The sequence below is a fragment of the Typopeltis vanoorti genome, chromosome 15, assembly GCF_054136105.1.
Source record: "Typopeltis vanoorti isolate ZY-2024b chromosome 15, IOZ_Tvanoo_1.0, whole genome shotgun sequence".
Taxonomy (NCBI): Eukaryota; Metazoa; Arthropoda; class Arachnida; order Uropygi; family Thelyphonidae; genus Typopeltis; species Typopeltis vanoorti.
This window is the reverse complement of record NC_143563.1, coordinates 110,318,964-110,334,444: the sequence shown is the minus strand read 5'-3', so window position 1 is coordinate 110,334,444 and position 15,481 is coordinate 110,318,964. Positions and strand designations below refer to the sequence as shown.

Below are 15,481 nucleotides of genomic sequence, written 5' to 3'. Positions count from 1 at the left end.
TACTTCAATGTTTATTACTATTCTTTTCCTTTATGAATACCTGAGGAAGGCTGTTATAAGCCGAAACTAGTTGTATTATTCTCATTAAAATCTTTATAAGTTATCTCGTTTTTTTAAGTCATTAAATCTATGTTTTAATATATCACAACAACCGAGTAAAAGCCTATGATCACACACACACACACACACACACACACATGAAATAATTCAAGGGAAATTCTAATTCCTCTTTACAGTATATGATGAATAACGGAGATATTTTCTGATCAGAAATGCAAAATTTTTGTTAAAAAAATCAGAGTCTAAAACCGGGTTATCTGTATTATTAAACAGCCGCTATGTGGAGTAGTGCTATAATCAGTAAGGACGATTAACCTAGAAAAATGTGAGTTTTCGCTGCCAACTTAAAACATTATGTGATATTCAATGTCACTCACTAATTTTGTTAGCTTTCTAACAATGCCTGATATTTATAAATGTGTAGTGACTTCGTATACACGTAATTGATCAAGTTATTTTAATCAATATTAGAAATATGTGCGCTGTTTAAAAATAAAGTGTGAAATGACTTGTTTTGAAAGAACAAACAGGTGAATTGCCAGCAAGTAAATAATGCGGTTACTTACTTCATTTTAAATTATAAATGTTGATTTATGCAAAATTCTTAGGATAACATAATTGAGCTATTATGGCAGCTATTTTACGACCGGACTCGGTAAATGTTACGGAAACATCGATGCCTATTAAAACTATAACCAGTGATAAAATGTGTGAAGTTGTTCAGGAACCTTACGAAGCAGCGAATACAGGAGAAAAAATGTTCATGGTAATTACAACTACCAGCTTTCATTTTTGCTATACAGAAAAATTAAATTTAGTATACTTCATAATAACTTGAGAGTATTCCTTTAACCCTAACTGGTATTTAAATTATCAGCCCCCCCCCCCCCGGAATAATAATCTGTATTTAGATTTGCCATGGTAAATTTTGATAGATTTTGCAAAGGCTTTTGATAGATTGCCACATGCCAAACTAGTTGAACAGATATGGTGGATAGCAGATTACTGCACTGGATTTGAGATTGGCTGTCTGAGGGGTATCTGCAGGTTGTGTATGGGGGGAGTGATATCCTAGAAGAGGAAAATCAGTAGTCGTGCCCCAGGGGTCCCTTTTGGGGAGATTATTGCTTAATTTGTATATAAATAACATTGGAAAATGCTTAAATAGTGATATACATTTATTCATATGGAGAGTTATCAGAAGTAGACTGCATGAGGATGTCAGTTTAATGTAGTGAAGTGTAAGATTTTAATATTTGGGAAGCAAAGATGGTATGTAGAGTATAGGATTGGTGGGGCTATTTTAGAGGACACCAATTAGATGAAACATCTGGGGATGATGGTGGATGGGGACTTGAAATTTCTTGGACATTTTGCTAAAATTGTGAGGAAAACACAACGGAATATGGGTATGATGTGGAGAGCACTGATGTGTAGAAGTAAGGATGTTATGATTCCATTGTGCGCTGATGATGATGGGCTTTGATGATGCTCCATGTGGATTACTGTGCACAGATTTGGTCTCCTGGTTTTCAAAACGATGAGTTGTTGAAGAGGGTCCAACGGCAGCTGACTAAGTTGGTTTCTGGTCTCTGGAATGTGGAATATGAGAATAGATTGAAAGAATGAAAATTATAGAGCCTAGCAGATGAGAGACATGATCAAGATGTGTAAGGTGGTAAGGCCTAATTACCAGATTAATGCGAATAAGATTTTTAATAGAATATCTGGAGATGTGGAGAACATCTCCAGATATTAACAAGAGGCCATCTCTGGAAACTGTATATGGTGGGTGTGAGCAAGGAATGAGGAGTAGAATTTTTGCATAGAGTATGACCTTCCATGATGTGTCTCTAGACTCCATGGGGGGTCTGTTGATAATAATAATTTAGTATTATTTTCATGGCCTTGTGATCACAGGCAGCCAGATTGGTGCACTCCACACACACACAGGTATAGCATCCCAGTCATTTACTGTTCTCCATGCAAAAAAAAAAAAAAAAACTCTCTCTTATTCACACATTATTATTATTATTATTTCCCAAGACCTCATGGAGTCAAAGACTCATCTGGGAGGTCCTTTTATCACACATCTCATCATACCGTGTCTTAAACACACTCAAACTCTTTGCATACACCACACGCTCAGGCAAGGCATTCCAATCATTCACAACTCTGCAAGAAAAAACCTGCCTCTCACCCCTCTACTCACATACTCACACCCTCTTTATACAGTTTCCAGGGATGACCTCTGGTTCTCCCCTGATCTCCCACTATTCTCTGTAGAACTTCTCCACCATTGATCTTATAACAACCCCTTACCAACTTGTAGGTCTCTATCATATTTCCCCTCTTCCTTCTCTCCACCAGACTCTGCAAATTACTTCTCAATCTTTCCTTATACTCAACATTCCAGAGGTCTACCTTAGTCAGTCGTCTTTGAACCCTTTCCAACATCTCGTCATCCTTCTGAAAGCCCGGTGACCAAATCTGGGCACAATAGTCCATGTGTGGCCTAATCAAAGCCTTATACAATGGAACAAGAATCTCCCTACTTCTACACTTCAGTGTCCTCCGCATCATTCCCAGAAGTCTTTGTGTTGTCTTCACAATTTTGGCGATGTGTCCCCTAAATTTTAGATCCTTATCCACTATCACCCCCAGATCCCTTATTTATTCTACCTCCAACAATATATTCTCACCAAGGATAAATTCTGCATCCCATCTTTGTTTTCCAAATTTTAAAACCTTACATTTTGCAACATTGAACTCGCATCCCCATTCCCCTGCCCAATCACTCAATTTATTCAAGTCTTCTTGCAAGGCCACAACATCTTCACTACTCTTTATGGTTCGTCCCAACTTTGCATCATCTGCAAACAACTGAATATCTCCATCCAAATCTTCGCCAATATCATTAATATACAAGTTAAATAGTAATGGCCCTGAAACAAACCCCTGAGGCACTCCACTAGTGACTTTCCTTTTCCTGCATATCGCACCCCCATACATAACATGTTGATACCTATCAGATAGCCAGTCTCCAATCCAATGCACTAATCTAATATCCAACCCCATCTGCGCCAGTTTGACTGTCAACTTATCATGAGGTACTCTATCAAAAGCCTTTGCGAAATCCAAGTATATTACTGTGTATCCTTCTCCTCTGTCCAAGGAAGCAGTCACTTAATTTGAATAAGCAAGTAGATTACTAAAACATGATGGACAGCATGGATTTTTAGCAAATCCATGCTGTCCATCAATGATCATACCATTGTTGTCAACCCAACTCTGGATCCTAGTTCTCACAAGCTTCTCCAACAACTTAACCACAACACCTGACAGAGATAGGCCTATAGTTTGATGCTTGAGTTCGATCACCTCCTTTATGAAGTGGCACAATCTTGCCCTCCTTCCACTCTTTAGGAACTTGACCAAGTGTAAGACTCGTATTAAAAAAATATGTCAAGGCAGGTGTCAACTCTCTGGCACATTCCTTCAGAATACGTGGTGATATATTATCAAGTCCCACAGCCTTATTTACATCTAGTTTACTCAACTCCCAAAACACCTCTTGCTCACTTAGTCAGTCTCTCCTCCCCATCATCAACTGCTCTCAATCTCTCCATGAAGTCACATTCACAAGATTGAAAGATCTTTATGAACTGCTCATTAAGTATCTCCACCACACATTCTGCAACAGCTGTCTTTATACCATTTCCTCCAATCAATGTAATCCTTCCATAATCATTCTTTCTTTTGCTGGCTACATACCGAAAGAGCTCCCTAGGATTCTTTTTGGCTTCATTAGCTAACTGCTGTTCATACCTCTCTTTAGCTACCCTCACCAACCAAGTCACCCTTCTTGCCTGGTCTTTGTAGACCTCATGAAATTGGTTACTTTCACTTCCCTTATGCTGCCTCCACAATGCCCTTTTTCTCTGTATTGCATGCTTAATCTCTTTATTCATCCATCTCACACCTACCTTATTTAACCTTCTCACCCTTGGAATACATTTAGATATTGCATCTACTAAATAGTTTTTAAAAATCCCCCATGCTGCATTGATCTCTTTTCCAACTAACTCCTCATTCCATGCTACACCTGCAAGCTGTCCCCTGAGCTCTTCATAATCATCCCCCCCCCCCTTGTAGTTCCACATATACCCTTTTTTCACAGGGGTCCTTGCACTGCTGGCAACCACCCAGGTAATCACCTCATGGTCACTTTCACCAATTGGTGGAAGATTTAACACCTCATTTATAATTACATCCTCTGATCAAATCCAAAACCCTTAATCCTCGTGTGCCCTCTGTTACATACTGTCTGAGGTAGTTATCCCTCAAAAACTCAAGAAACTCATTTTCTTCTCTTCCAGTTGCTATCTCTTCATTCCAGTCTATATTGCCATAATTAAAATCACCCATAATGATCACCCTTTTCTTATTTGCTTGGCTTATTTGACTATACATTTCACTATCACCACCATCCACATTACCAGGTCTATAACAACATCCCACCAAGTATTTGATTCTATTCACCTCTATCTCACACTATACTGCCTCAAAACCACTGGCCCTATTTCCCTCTTGCATCTCTACCTTGTATGGACATAACTCTTTCTCTATCATCAATAGCACTTTCCCTCCCTTTTTACCACTTCTATCCTCACGAAACATATCATACCCTTGCATCTCTATTCCTGTCAGGATGTCGTCCTCATCTAACCATGTCTCACTTATTCCGACAATCTTTGGGTGAACAGATGCAATTAGTGCAACCATTTCATCTGCCTTGTTTCTTATATTTCTAGCATTGGTATATAAACATGACAGCTAATTTCTGGATCTACAGCTAGTTCCACTGATACCACTCACTCAATGTGATCTCTCCATGCTGGACTGGGGCCATTTCCCTTTCTGCTTCTTCATTTTAGAACCCTTTTCAATTTCATCTGTTTCCTCTTGATCCCTGGTCATCCCATTTCTTTCCTGCCTACACATGCTCTCACCTCCTCTTGGAGCATCCACCTTTCTCACACTGTGTACCCCTGTCCACCCTGAGCCTCCCCGTTTCCCTGCTCTTTCACACCCATTCTCTCATTTTCTATACTCATACCACTCATTTCCCCATTCATTTCCACTTCTTCAATCTCTCCTGTCTTACTCTCCTGCTCTTCCACATCACTCTCCTCTCGATCTGATTCATTCTCCCTATTCACTTCTCTACCTTCCAGCAGCAGTCTCTCCAAGCGACTCACACCATAACCACTCAAATGCAGCCCATTGCTCCCATACAGCCCACTTTGTCCCTCAAATTCATTCAACACATTAACAAACTGTACTCCCATCTCCTCACACATTTCAGCCAGAATATCATTCATAATCCTTGCTCTCTGCCTCATTTCATCACAATCATAACTAGGCAACACATTGACTACCCTTCCTGTCACACTATTCTCTTTTATCTTTCCAAGCAGCCTCCTGACATTCATTCTGACATGCTCTTTGTTCTCTCTCAAATCATTTGTACCAATTAATACAATTAACTCTTTTGCTTGCTCCTGCCTCATATCCAATGCCTCAATCACTCTACTCATTTTACTGCCTGGAAAACATACCTTGTGCATTTTATCCTCTAGCACACCTTTAATAATGGAGTCGCCATACAACGCCACTCGCTCATCTTTCATTAACTCTTTCATGCCATCATGATTTATTTTAATAGTTTCGACCTGAATTCTCTTAATTTCATTCCGCATCCATTTCATTTCTTGCCTCATCCAATCCAATTCACTTTACGAATCTCGCGACACATTCTCTCTATCATTAAATCTTTCTAATTTTCTAACTCTTGACTCCCCCTCTTCTCACTAATATGCATATGCAGCTTATGCACACTCATATGCAGCTTCTAGGAATGATGCCCTTATTTTGTCTCCACGGCCTGATACCTATGCAATAATTGCTCTATGTTTATCTCAGTGTCCTCTTGCCAGCTTATAAGTCTCACTGCAGAACACATTTCTTTATCCGTTCCTCATGCTTAACATTCCACAGACCATGACATTTTCTCCGTTTCTGTTTTACTCTGTTATTCAAATGATGAGATCTGTGCTCAGACCAGATGTGGCCTGATCACTGCATTTATGCAGTGACAGTATCACGTCCTTATTTGTACAGTCAGTGTCATTTTCATTATGATAGCTATTTACTGAAAAACCTCTAACTTGGCAGTATGTCCTCTAGACTTTAACTCATTATCTGCCAACCCTCCCATATCTGTTACTTCCTCCAATGTTCTATCTCCTGAAGTGAAACTTCATCAATACAATAATTTCACCCCACTTCTTTTGTGTATGACTGACACTTTGAATTGTATATTTTAGCACTTCACATTCCTTGGGTGTCCTCAGACCAAGAAAACTGTTATGTAAAATGCAAGCCTTAGGTAAAAAAAGTGGTGACCTGCATCCTATGAAGTATATATTTTAACATATTATTTATAAGCCGCCACTTTATATCTATAGCCTTGCTTGCATTTGCCATGCAATTTTTATTAGGTTAACTGGTAATAATTAATTTGTTTCAAAATAGGTACCTAACCTAGCATGTTTGTGAAAATAAATATGGAAGTCTTAAACTTACATTAAATTAAATTTACTGGACAAAATTTTTGACTTGGTATTTAAGGCATATTCAGTACATTAACAATAGAACACAATAAAAATGTATATAAAAAAATATTTTTAAAAACATCACCATAATGTAATAAGACAGCAAATAGTCAACTGATTCCTGATTAAAAAAAAAATAAACAAAAATATATACAGTTATAATAAGATAATAATTATGGCAAATACTGTTGATACAATAGTATTTGCCATAAAGAAGATAACCAAAGATCATCAGATTTTTTTAAATTTGACCAATGTAGAAAGGCCTCACAGCTCTTTGTATAACCACTAATGGTTACATCCATGAACCATCAAAACCTTGTTATGCTGTGCTCATAGTTTATGTTCTGTGATTACCTTCTATGCCAAGAATTAAATTATATGAAATCTGAATTTTAAAAAAAAAAAATTATTTTAATGACTTCAACATGCATTTGGATTAAGTATATTATTATATTATTATTATGTCCATGCAGTTAGCCTAGTGCTTTGGCTTCGCAACCATATGCCTGAGGAAGGAGTGTCCTAAGTTCAGTTCCTATTTGACGACGCAAGGAGCTTAAGGATCTTTCTCAGCCATAGCCAAGTTAGCTGGTCTCGGGCATGGACAACTGGGTCCCCCCCAGTTTATCTGTGGTTTTTCATCCCACAAACAGGCAAACTGGCCCTGTGAACAAACAGTACTATATCCTAATGAGGGATATAGTACTTATCCCTCATTAGAAGGGTTCAACCAGTTCTAAGGGGCAGTTGAGGAATAGGAAAATCTCACATTAATAAATAAACAAAATCATTATTATTACGTGACACCTTCAGGGAGTCCAAAGACTCGAGGGAGGGCACTTACTCGTCTTCACCCCTCACAAGCCACTAACTACAAAGAACTGCAACTACCATCATCATCTATACCAACACCATCTACCACCCACCACCACTATTATTTTCACAGACAATCGCAAATGTCCATGCCCATGCCGGGATTGAACCCGCAGCCTTTTGGCTGGAGAGTGGATATGCTAACCACGCCCAACCAGGCCAGCACAATGCTGAAATTATTATTATTATTCAGGTCTCCATGGAGTCAAAAGACTCATCATGGAGTTATCCTTCCTATGAAATAACAAGTCTATCATACCACTCATTGACCGTTCTTGCCCTTACCACTCTGTCAGGCAATTCATTCCACAGTTGAACTACCCTCCATGCAAAAAAAACCACTCCTCACCCTCTTGCTCACAGCTTCGTTTTGCATCACTCATGTCATCACTCACTCCTTCCTGCTGTTCCACCAAGCGAAAGAACTCAGTGTCAACCCTCGAGCTACCTCTCAACAGCTTAAAAGTCTCAATCATATCATCTCTCCTTCTTCTATCTACCAGATAGATAGCAGTCCACATTCCTTCAGCTGATTCTCATAACTAACATTGTACAGTCCTGAAACCATCTTTGTTATCTGTCTCTTTACCCTTTTCACAGTTAACTTATCCCCTTCAAATCCTGGGGACCAAATTTGAGAACAATAGTCTTAAGTGTGGTCTGATCAGGGTCATATACAATAGAACAATAACTCTTTTATCTCTGCAGGTTAGCATCCGTCTTAGCATTGCAGGAATCCTCTGGGTTACCTTCACAACCTTTGCGATATGTTCCCTGAATTTCAGTTTTCTATCAATCATCATCCCCAGATCTCTTGTCTCTCTCTCTCTTCCAGTACAGCTCCTCCAATCGAGTATGCAGCCTCCCATCGATGTATTCCAAACTTCAAGACCTCATTTTGCTGTATTAAACTGACACCCCATTCATTTGCCCATTTGTCTAGTTTATTCAAATCTTCTTGTAGCACTGTCACATCTGCACTATTACTAATAACCCTTCCCAGCTTCACATCATCTACAAACAACTGAATATCCCCCTGCAATCCATTTACAATGTCATTGATATAAAGGTTAAACAATAGAGGTCCCAGTACTGAGCCCTGTGGGACCCCACTTGTAACCTTCTGCCTCCTTAATACTGCTCCACCATACACAACTCTCTGATACCTATCAGACAGCCAATCCTGAATCCAGTTGACTAACCCATGTGCTTCAACTTAAATATCAGCTTATCATGTGGTGCTCTGTCAAATGCCTTTGCAAAATCCAAAAAAATGGCAGTATGTATATGCCTTTCCCTCATCAACTGCTCTTGTCTCTTTATTATAAAAGGCAATCATATTACTAAAGCAAACGCAGCCCTTAACAAATCTATGTTGACTCTCAGAGGTAATATTACCCTCATCTTCCCAACCCTGTATATGGTCCCTCACTAATTTCTCCAAGATCTTAACAACTACTAATGAAACTCAAACTGGCCTATAGTTAGACACATCGAGTCTGCTGCTGCCCTTATGCAATGGCACTATTTTACCTTCCTTCCGTTCCTTGGGTACCTTTCCCGTACCCAGACTTTCATTGAAAAGCCAGGTCAATGGAGCTGTCAGTTCTTTAGCCCATTTTCTCAAAACCCGTGGTGAAATACTATCCGGTCCCACAGCTTTACTGACATCCAGAGTGCTCAGTATTTGGAACACACTTTCCTCTTGCACTTTTAAACCTCGAACCTTCTCTATTCCTCTAGTATTAAAACTTACTTCTCCAGGATGAAGTACTCCAGTAAAGTGTTTATTGAACAACTCGACTATGTCCTCTGGATCAGTCACTCTATTCCCATTTTTATCCCACAATGTCATTCTTCTACAATAATTTCTCCTCTTACTGGCCACATAGCTAAAAAATTCCCTAGGATTATCTTTGGATCTTAGTGCCAAACACTTCTCATATTCCAGTTTTGCCTTCCTTACCATATTAGTCACTCTTCTGGCCTGAGTCTTATATCATTCTCCAATCACTGTATATCAATGGTATGCAATTTTAATATGCACTTTGGATCAAGGCTGGTTACATGGTTAATGAATCTTTTATTGACAAAGCATTTAACACCTTTAGGCTCCCAGTCTCTAGTTTTGAGAAAGAAATCTCTCGAATGCCTCTTCTATATTAAGAGAATATCTGATTCTATTTGTTAAAGTTCTGAGGCTTCTCAACATTATAATGCTCTTTTGTCCTGTCACGAAAAATGGAATACATGAATCTTTTATTTAGATGGCATTCTCATACCTTCTCTTTCATAATTATTTAAAAAAAAAACTTTTACACAAATAAATTCCTTGTTGAACAGGTTTTTAAAAATTGCTGTAAAGCTTTTGTACATTGTCTGAATTTAAGATCTGATAGCATTTAGTTATCCTTTTTTTTAGGAAATATTGTATCAGTCTGTAAATTCCTAATGATTGTCTTATTATAATTGTATATATGCTTTTATTTACTTATTTATTTTTTAGAATTAGAAATTTGTTGACCATATGATGGTGCATTTTAAAATATTTCTATTATGTGCATTTTCATTGTGTTTCATCATTGGTGTACTGAAGATGCCTTAGACACCAAGGAGAAAATTTTGCATCTAGTAAATTCAGTTTCATGGATATTTTAGCTGCTTTATTTTCACGAACTGACTTAATTTGTAATTGTATTGTGATGAGTGTAGATTTTCCGACCAAAAAATGAATGTCACAAATGATAACTAACACTGGGTTTAATAGATTTTGATAATATAGCTCAGTGGTTCTTAATTCTTTTTTTAACCCTTTCTGCCCTAGTGATTCCAATTGGAATCACTGTCTCGGCTTTCGTAGCCCATATTACGTGGCGAATGATTCCAATTGGTATCGTACATCGTAGTTCCATTTCTTTAATATAATAACAGGTACTATTATACGTATAAATCTTACCAATATCAATTTTTATGACTTAGTAGAATAATATGCATATATTGGATTATAGAGTATAAGCTCAGAAGTTGAATATTTGCTACCAGAATATAATGATTCCATATAGAATCAGTTGGTCAGAATTCCTATCCTGAAATGTATTTTTCATCAAAATACTTGATACTCTTGCTTTTTTAGACCTAAAGATAAAATAAATAGAAAGAAAACTTTTTTTCGCTTGGAAAAAAAAATTCAGTTCAGAAAGGGATAAAAGGAAAATTTTTGCTCCAAACAAGAAAAGGAATTTTTTTGCTTGGAGCCCCCTTTCAAATATTTGAATGGCCTGGTGCCCCCTCCACAATTTTCACTAATTTAATGATTCAATAAGATAATTATAATATATTATTAGGCAAACCTAAGTTACTATCAACATATTTGAACTGATAGTTAATTAAAAATTAATTACTTGAATACAAATTAATCTTTGCTCAAAAAAAAAAAGATGTAAACTTACTCTATTTAATAAGCCAATCATTAATGGATACCCTGAGTCTGATGAGATCCTGCTAATTTCTCAATATCAGGTTTAATGTTCGACAAACGGAGTCTCCTCTTTCACTTATTTGTAGTTTATTTCGCTGTTCAGCTAACAATTGCAACACGACGCTGAATCCTTTCTTGACCAAGTTCGAAGAAGGAAAAGCAATGAGTAGTAATTTTATTTCTTGCCAAAGCTGAGGATACTTACATTGCATATTTGGCCAGAATCTTTCATATCCATGCTGTTGAAATTGTACTTGAGTTTCAAAATCATTTTTTAAGTCAATAAATTCTTCACACAAATTTGGATGAACAGAAGTGACATAAGAAAGAAATGGATTTAAGAGACTCAATCAGGTATTTTAAGCTCATCAGAATCTTTGAATCTGATCATCAAGTCTTCTTTCAGTGTCAGAAGATGGGAACAATAACAATCCAAATCTGTATAGAAAATAAATATCAAGAAGGTGGCAAAATATTCTGGAGGTTGTTGAAGAAGCTTAGGAATGGAGGAAAGAGTGCTGTAAAAGGAGTTAGAGATGATAAAGGTGACATGAAAACAGGAGAAAAAGATATCCTTGAAGTATGGAGTAATTACTTTGAAAAACTGCTAAATGAAACAAGCAGTGATGACAGCACAGTGGTAAAAAATACTGACCAGGCATGCAGTCAGGAATACATATCCATACTTGAAGTAGAAAAAGCCATCAAAGGCTTGAAATGTGGAAAGGCAGCAGGAGTAGATGATATTCGACCAGAAATGCTGAAGTATGGTGGTATAAAAGTCTTACATTGGCTGCACTGCATAGTTCAGAAAGCCTGGACAGAGGGACGAATTCCCGATGATTGGAGTAGAGCTCTCATAGTACCCATATATAAAAAGGGAAATAAAACTGAATGTGAGAATTACAGAGGTATTTCCCTACTGAGTGTTCCTGGCAAGATCTATGCAAGTATACTTGAGAAACGGTTGAGAAGAATTGTGGAAGAAAAGCTTAGCGAAGAACAAGCTGGATTCAGGCCAAATAGAGGCTGTCAGGATCAGATCTTCACTTTATGACAAATAGTCGAGAAAGCATGGGAATATAACAAAGATCTGTATTTAAGTTTTGTCGATTTGGAAAAGGCATATGACAAGATGCCAAGAGAGAAGCTATTCAATACGCTGCAGTTATATGGTGTCAATGGGGCATTATATCAAGCAATACTTAGTCTTTATTTGAGTTGTAAGTCAGCAGTTAGAATTGAAGGAAGTACAGGAAGATGGTTTAATGTTAAATCTGGTGTGAGACAAGGATGTACATTATCCCTTCTGTTATTCATTATCTATATGGATCACATTATGAAGAAAAGTGGTATTAAACCTGATATCAAAATTGGAGATGTTAATGTCAGCTCTTTGCTTTATGCAGATGATGTTATACTTCTAAATAAATCCGCTACAAGTCTGCAAGATTCTCTGACTAAATTGAATAGCTGTTGTAATAGATATGGTATGAAGGTCAGCAATAAAAAGACAAAGACAATGAAAATAGGCAGAATCATTGAAAATGTCAACTGTGTTGTGAATGGAGAACCTGTGGAACAAGTAAAACATTTCAGCTACTTAGGCACGATTTTTACTGAAGATGGTAAATTAAATATTGAAATAGACAACAGAAACAGCAAAGCTGGTATGTTGGGAAGTCAATTGAATAAATTCATATGGAATAAGAGAGAAATTAGTCGGAACACTAAATTAGCTGCATACAAGACAGTGTTCAAACCAGTTTTAACTTATGGATCTGAGAGCTGGGTCAGAAGTAAAACACTTGACCAAAGACTAGAGACCGCAGATATGAGAGTCCTGAGAAAGATTAGAGGCGTGAACAGATGGCATCAATGGCAATATCATATTAAAAATGAGGATATTAGGAAAGAACTTGACATTGTCAGCATCCAGGAATGCATTAGCAGAGCTAATCTCAGATGGTATGGTCACTTAAATAGAATGGGAGAGGAAAGATTAGCAAAACAAGTGTTCTCTGCCAGGTTGGCAGGAAAACGACCCAGAGGATGACCAAGATATAGGTGGATTGATACGGTACAAAGTGCATTAGACGATAGAAATATAAGATCTGATAATGTTGGGGTCTTGACAAGTAATAACAGACTGATTTGGAGGAAAATTGTAGATAGGAAGTTAGTAATGATGTAATTTTTCATGTAGTACTGTCATATCCTGTACACCCCCTTGAGGGTACATGTCAGGAATTTGATGATGATGATGATGATCTGTATCTAATGTTAAATCATCACCTATTATTTGTAGACTTGGGAACTGTAGAAAATCTTGTCTTGCAATATTCTGCTAGTAGAATGTTAATTTGTCGATAAAAGCATTTATAATTCCCTTTTGTTTTGCAGCTAAGTGCTGTAGACAGCACTGCAGTGAACTGTAAAGATATTTGGAACTGCTTCTTTTAAATGTATTATAAATCCACGGTGACGACCAATCATAGCTGGTGCTCCATCAGTTGCACATGCAATAATATTTGTGAGAGGAATGTTTAAAGCATTAAAGTCTTTAACAACCTTAAAAATTGTAGAACCTTTTGTGTCAATTTCAGTTGTTCGGCAAATAGAAACTCTTCAATAATTTCTTCTTTAGTATTTATATAATGCATGTAGGCCATTACCAAAGCTTCGTTGTCATGTAAAGTTGTCTCATCGAGTTGCAAAGAAATTTCTATGCTTTTTAAATCATCACAAAGTTTTTTTTTCAATGTCCTTTGTTAGTTCGTCAATTCTTGTTGAACCATTGCTTAAAGGAATTGATGTTACTTTACCTGGGCCAATCATTGTATCTAAAACTTCATTTATAGCCGGTATGTGGCTATAATTTATCACCAATAGTATGTTGCTTTTCACATTTGGCAATTAATTTTGAAAGTTTGTAAGACACAATGAGTCCCTTCTCTTGTTGTTACTTTGTTTTGCAACCAACCCTTTAAGTCCAGGACAATTTTTAAATTTAGTCTTTAATTTGCAAAAGTACTCCACATCCATTTTTGCTTTATTTGGATGCTTTGTTCTTAAATGCTCAATCATTCTTGATGACTTCATTCCTTCATTTGAGAAAGTTTTTTCACATATTAAGCACATTGGTAACTGTTCATTATTTACAGACAGAATAACTCCATATTTTAAATATTCACTGAAATATTGACAACACTTTCTCTTTTCACTCATTTTAATGGGCTACAGTGCTACACAATATCAACGAAGTGCACCACACGATACCGCTGGCTAGATTTAATCAACAAACTAGGGTTGTATTAGGTATTAGGAAAAATAGCAGATAAAGATTATAAAAGTAGTGGATTCTGCTAAAAATAGCCCAAATTAATTATTTTCAATGTAGAAAATTCAGACTAAAAAGTAGGCCAATTACCTAACTTTCAATGTAAAAATTCTAAAAAATAAGCAGCGAATAAATTTGAACAGTATTGCCAAACAAGCAATATTCTGAACAATGTTGCCAAACATAGAATATAATTCTTAACCTACTGATATAGAATATCTATATCAGTAGGTTAAGAACTACTGATATAGATAGTTGAACTGACTAGTTTTTCACATATGCTAGTGGCCTCTTCTGACAGTAGGATGAACAAGCCACTAGGAAGTTTGAGTTAGGAAGAACAAAAAAATACAATAAGTGGTGAACATGAACCATTACATAACTAAAACCAAACATGTAGGAACTGTTACACAAAAGTAAAAAAAAAGAAACACTTGTAGCATGGAAACTGGCACGGATCAGTCATTGTTCAGTAGGTATGCATGATAGTTCGCAGAAAAGTTAGTCTGGTGTGTGGAAAGATTTAATAAGTGACTTCCAAATATCACATAAAATCATTCCTTGGTTTCTGTTGAGTATGTCTTGTGAATGGATAACCACCATAGCCTCTTTGATGTTGTGGGAACTGAATTTAAGGCATAGAGCTCTTGTCCCATTCAGTATTGTGGTGAGTGTGGGAGAAGTGGAAAGCTATGTCTGAGTTGTCTTTTCTGTTGTTATTAACATCTCCAATATGCTCTTTTTGTCTAATTTTCAAACTTCTAGATGTAAGCAAGGTCACAAGAACATAGAATATTGTAACTCCAGGATGTTTGTTGAAAGAGTTGTGGTCTTTAGGTGAATGCAATAGAGCTCGTATAATGAAGAGAAATGTTGGTAACAATCTGCATGAGTATAGGTTGTTACTTAATTTCTCTTCATTGCATCATATATTGCAAAAATTAGATATTATACATACACTGACAAAAAAGGGCAATCTCTATTACAGGAGATGAAAAAACACTAAGGGAAGAATTATGTTCTCTTCTCTAACTGTTTGTCAGCAATGGA

The 15,481-nt window shown here is 36.9% G+C and overlaps 1 protein-coding gene across 3 annotated transcripts in view; it reads left to right on the top strand.

Annotated features, from left to right (window-relative positions):
• The first annotated feature begins 382 nt into the window (after positions 1–382).
• Positions 383–15,481, top strand: part of LOC150099075 (uncharacterized) — a 162,297-nt gene continuing 147,198 nt past the window's right edge. For all 3 annotated transcript variants that reach the window (XM_090405059.1, XM_090405060.1, XM_090405058.1), the window contains exon 1: positions 383–826. In XM_090405059.1, coding sequence (XP_090261185.1) covers positions 689–826 — 138 coding nt within the window. In that variant the 5' untranslated portion in view covers positions 383–688. The remainder of the gene's footprint in view (positions 827–15,481) is intronic.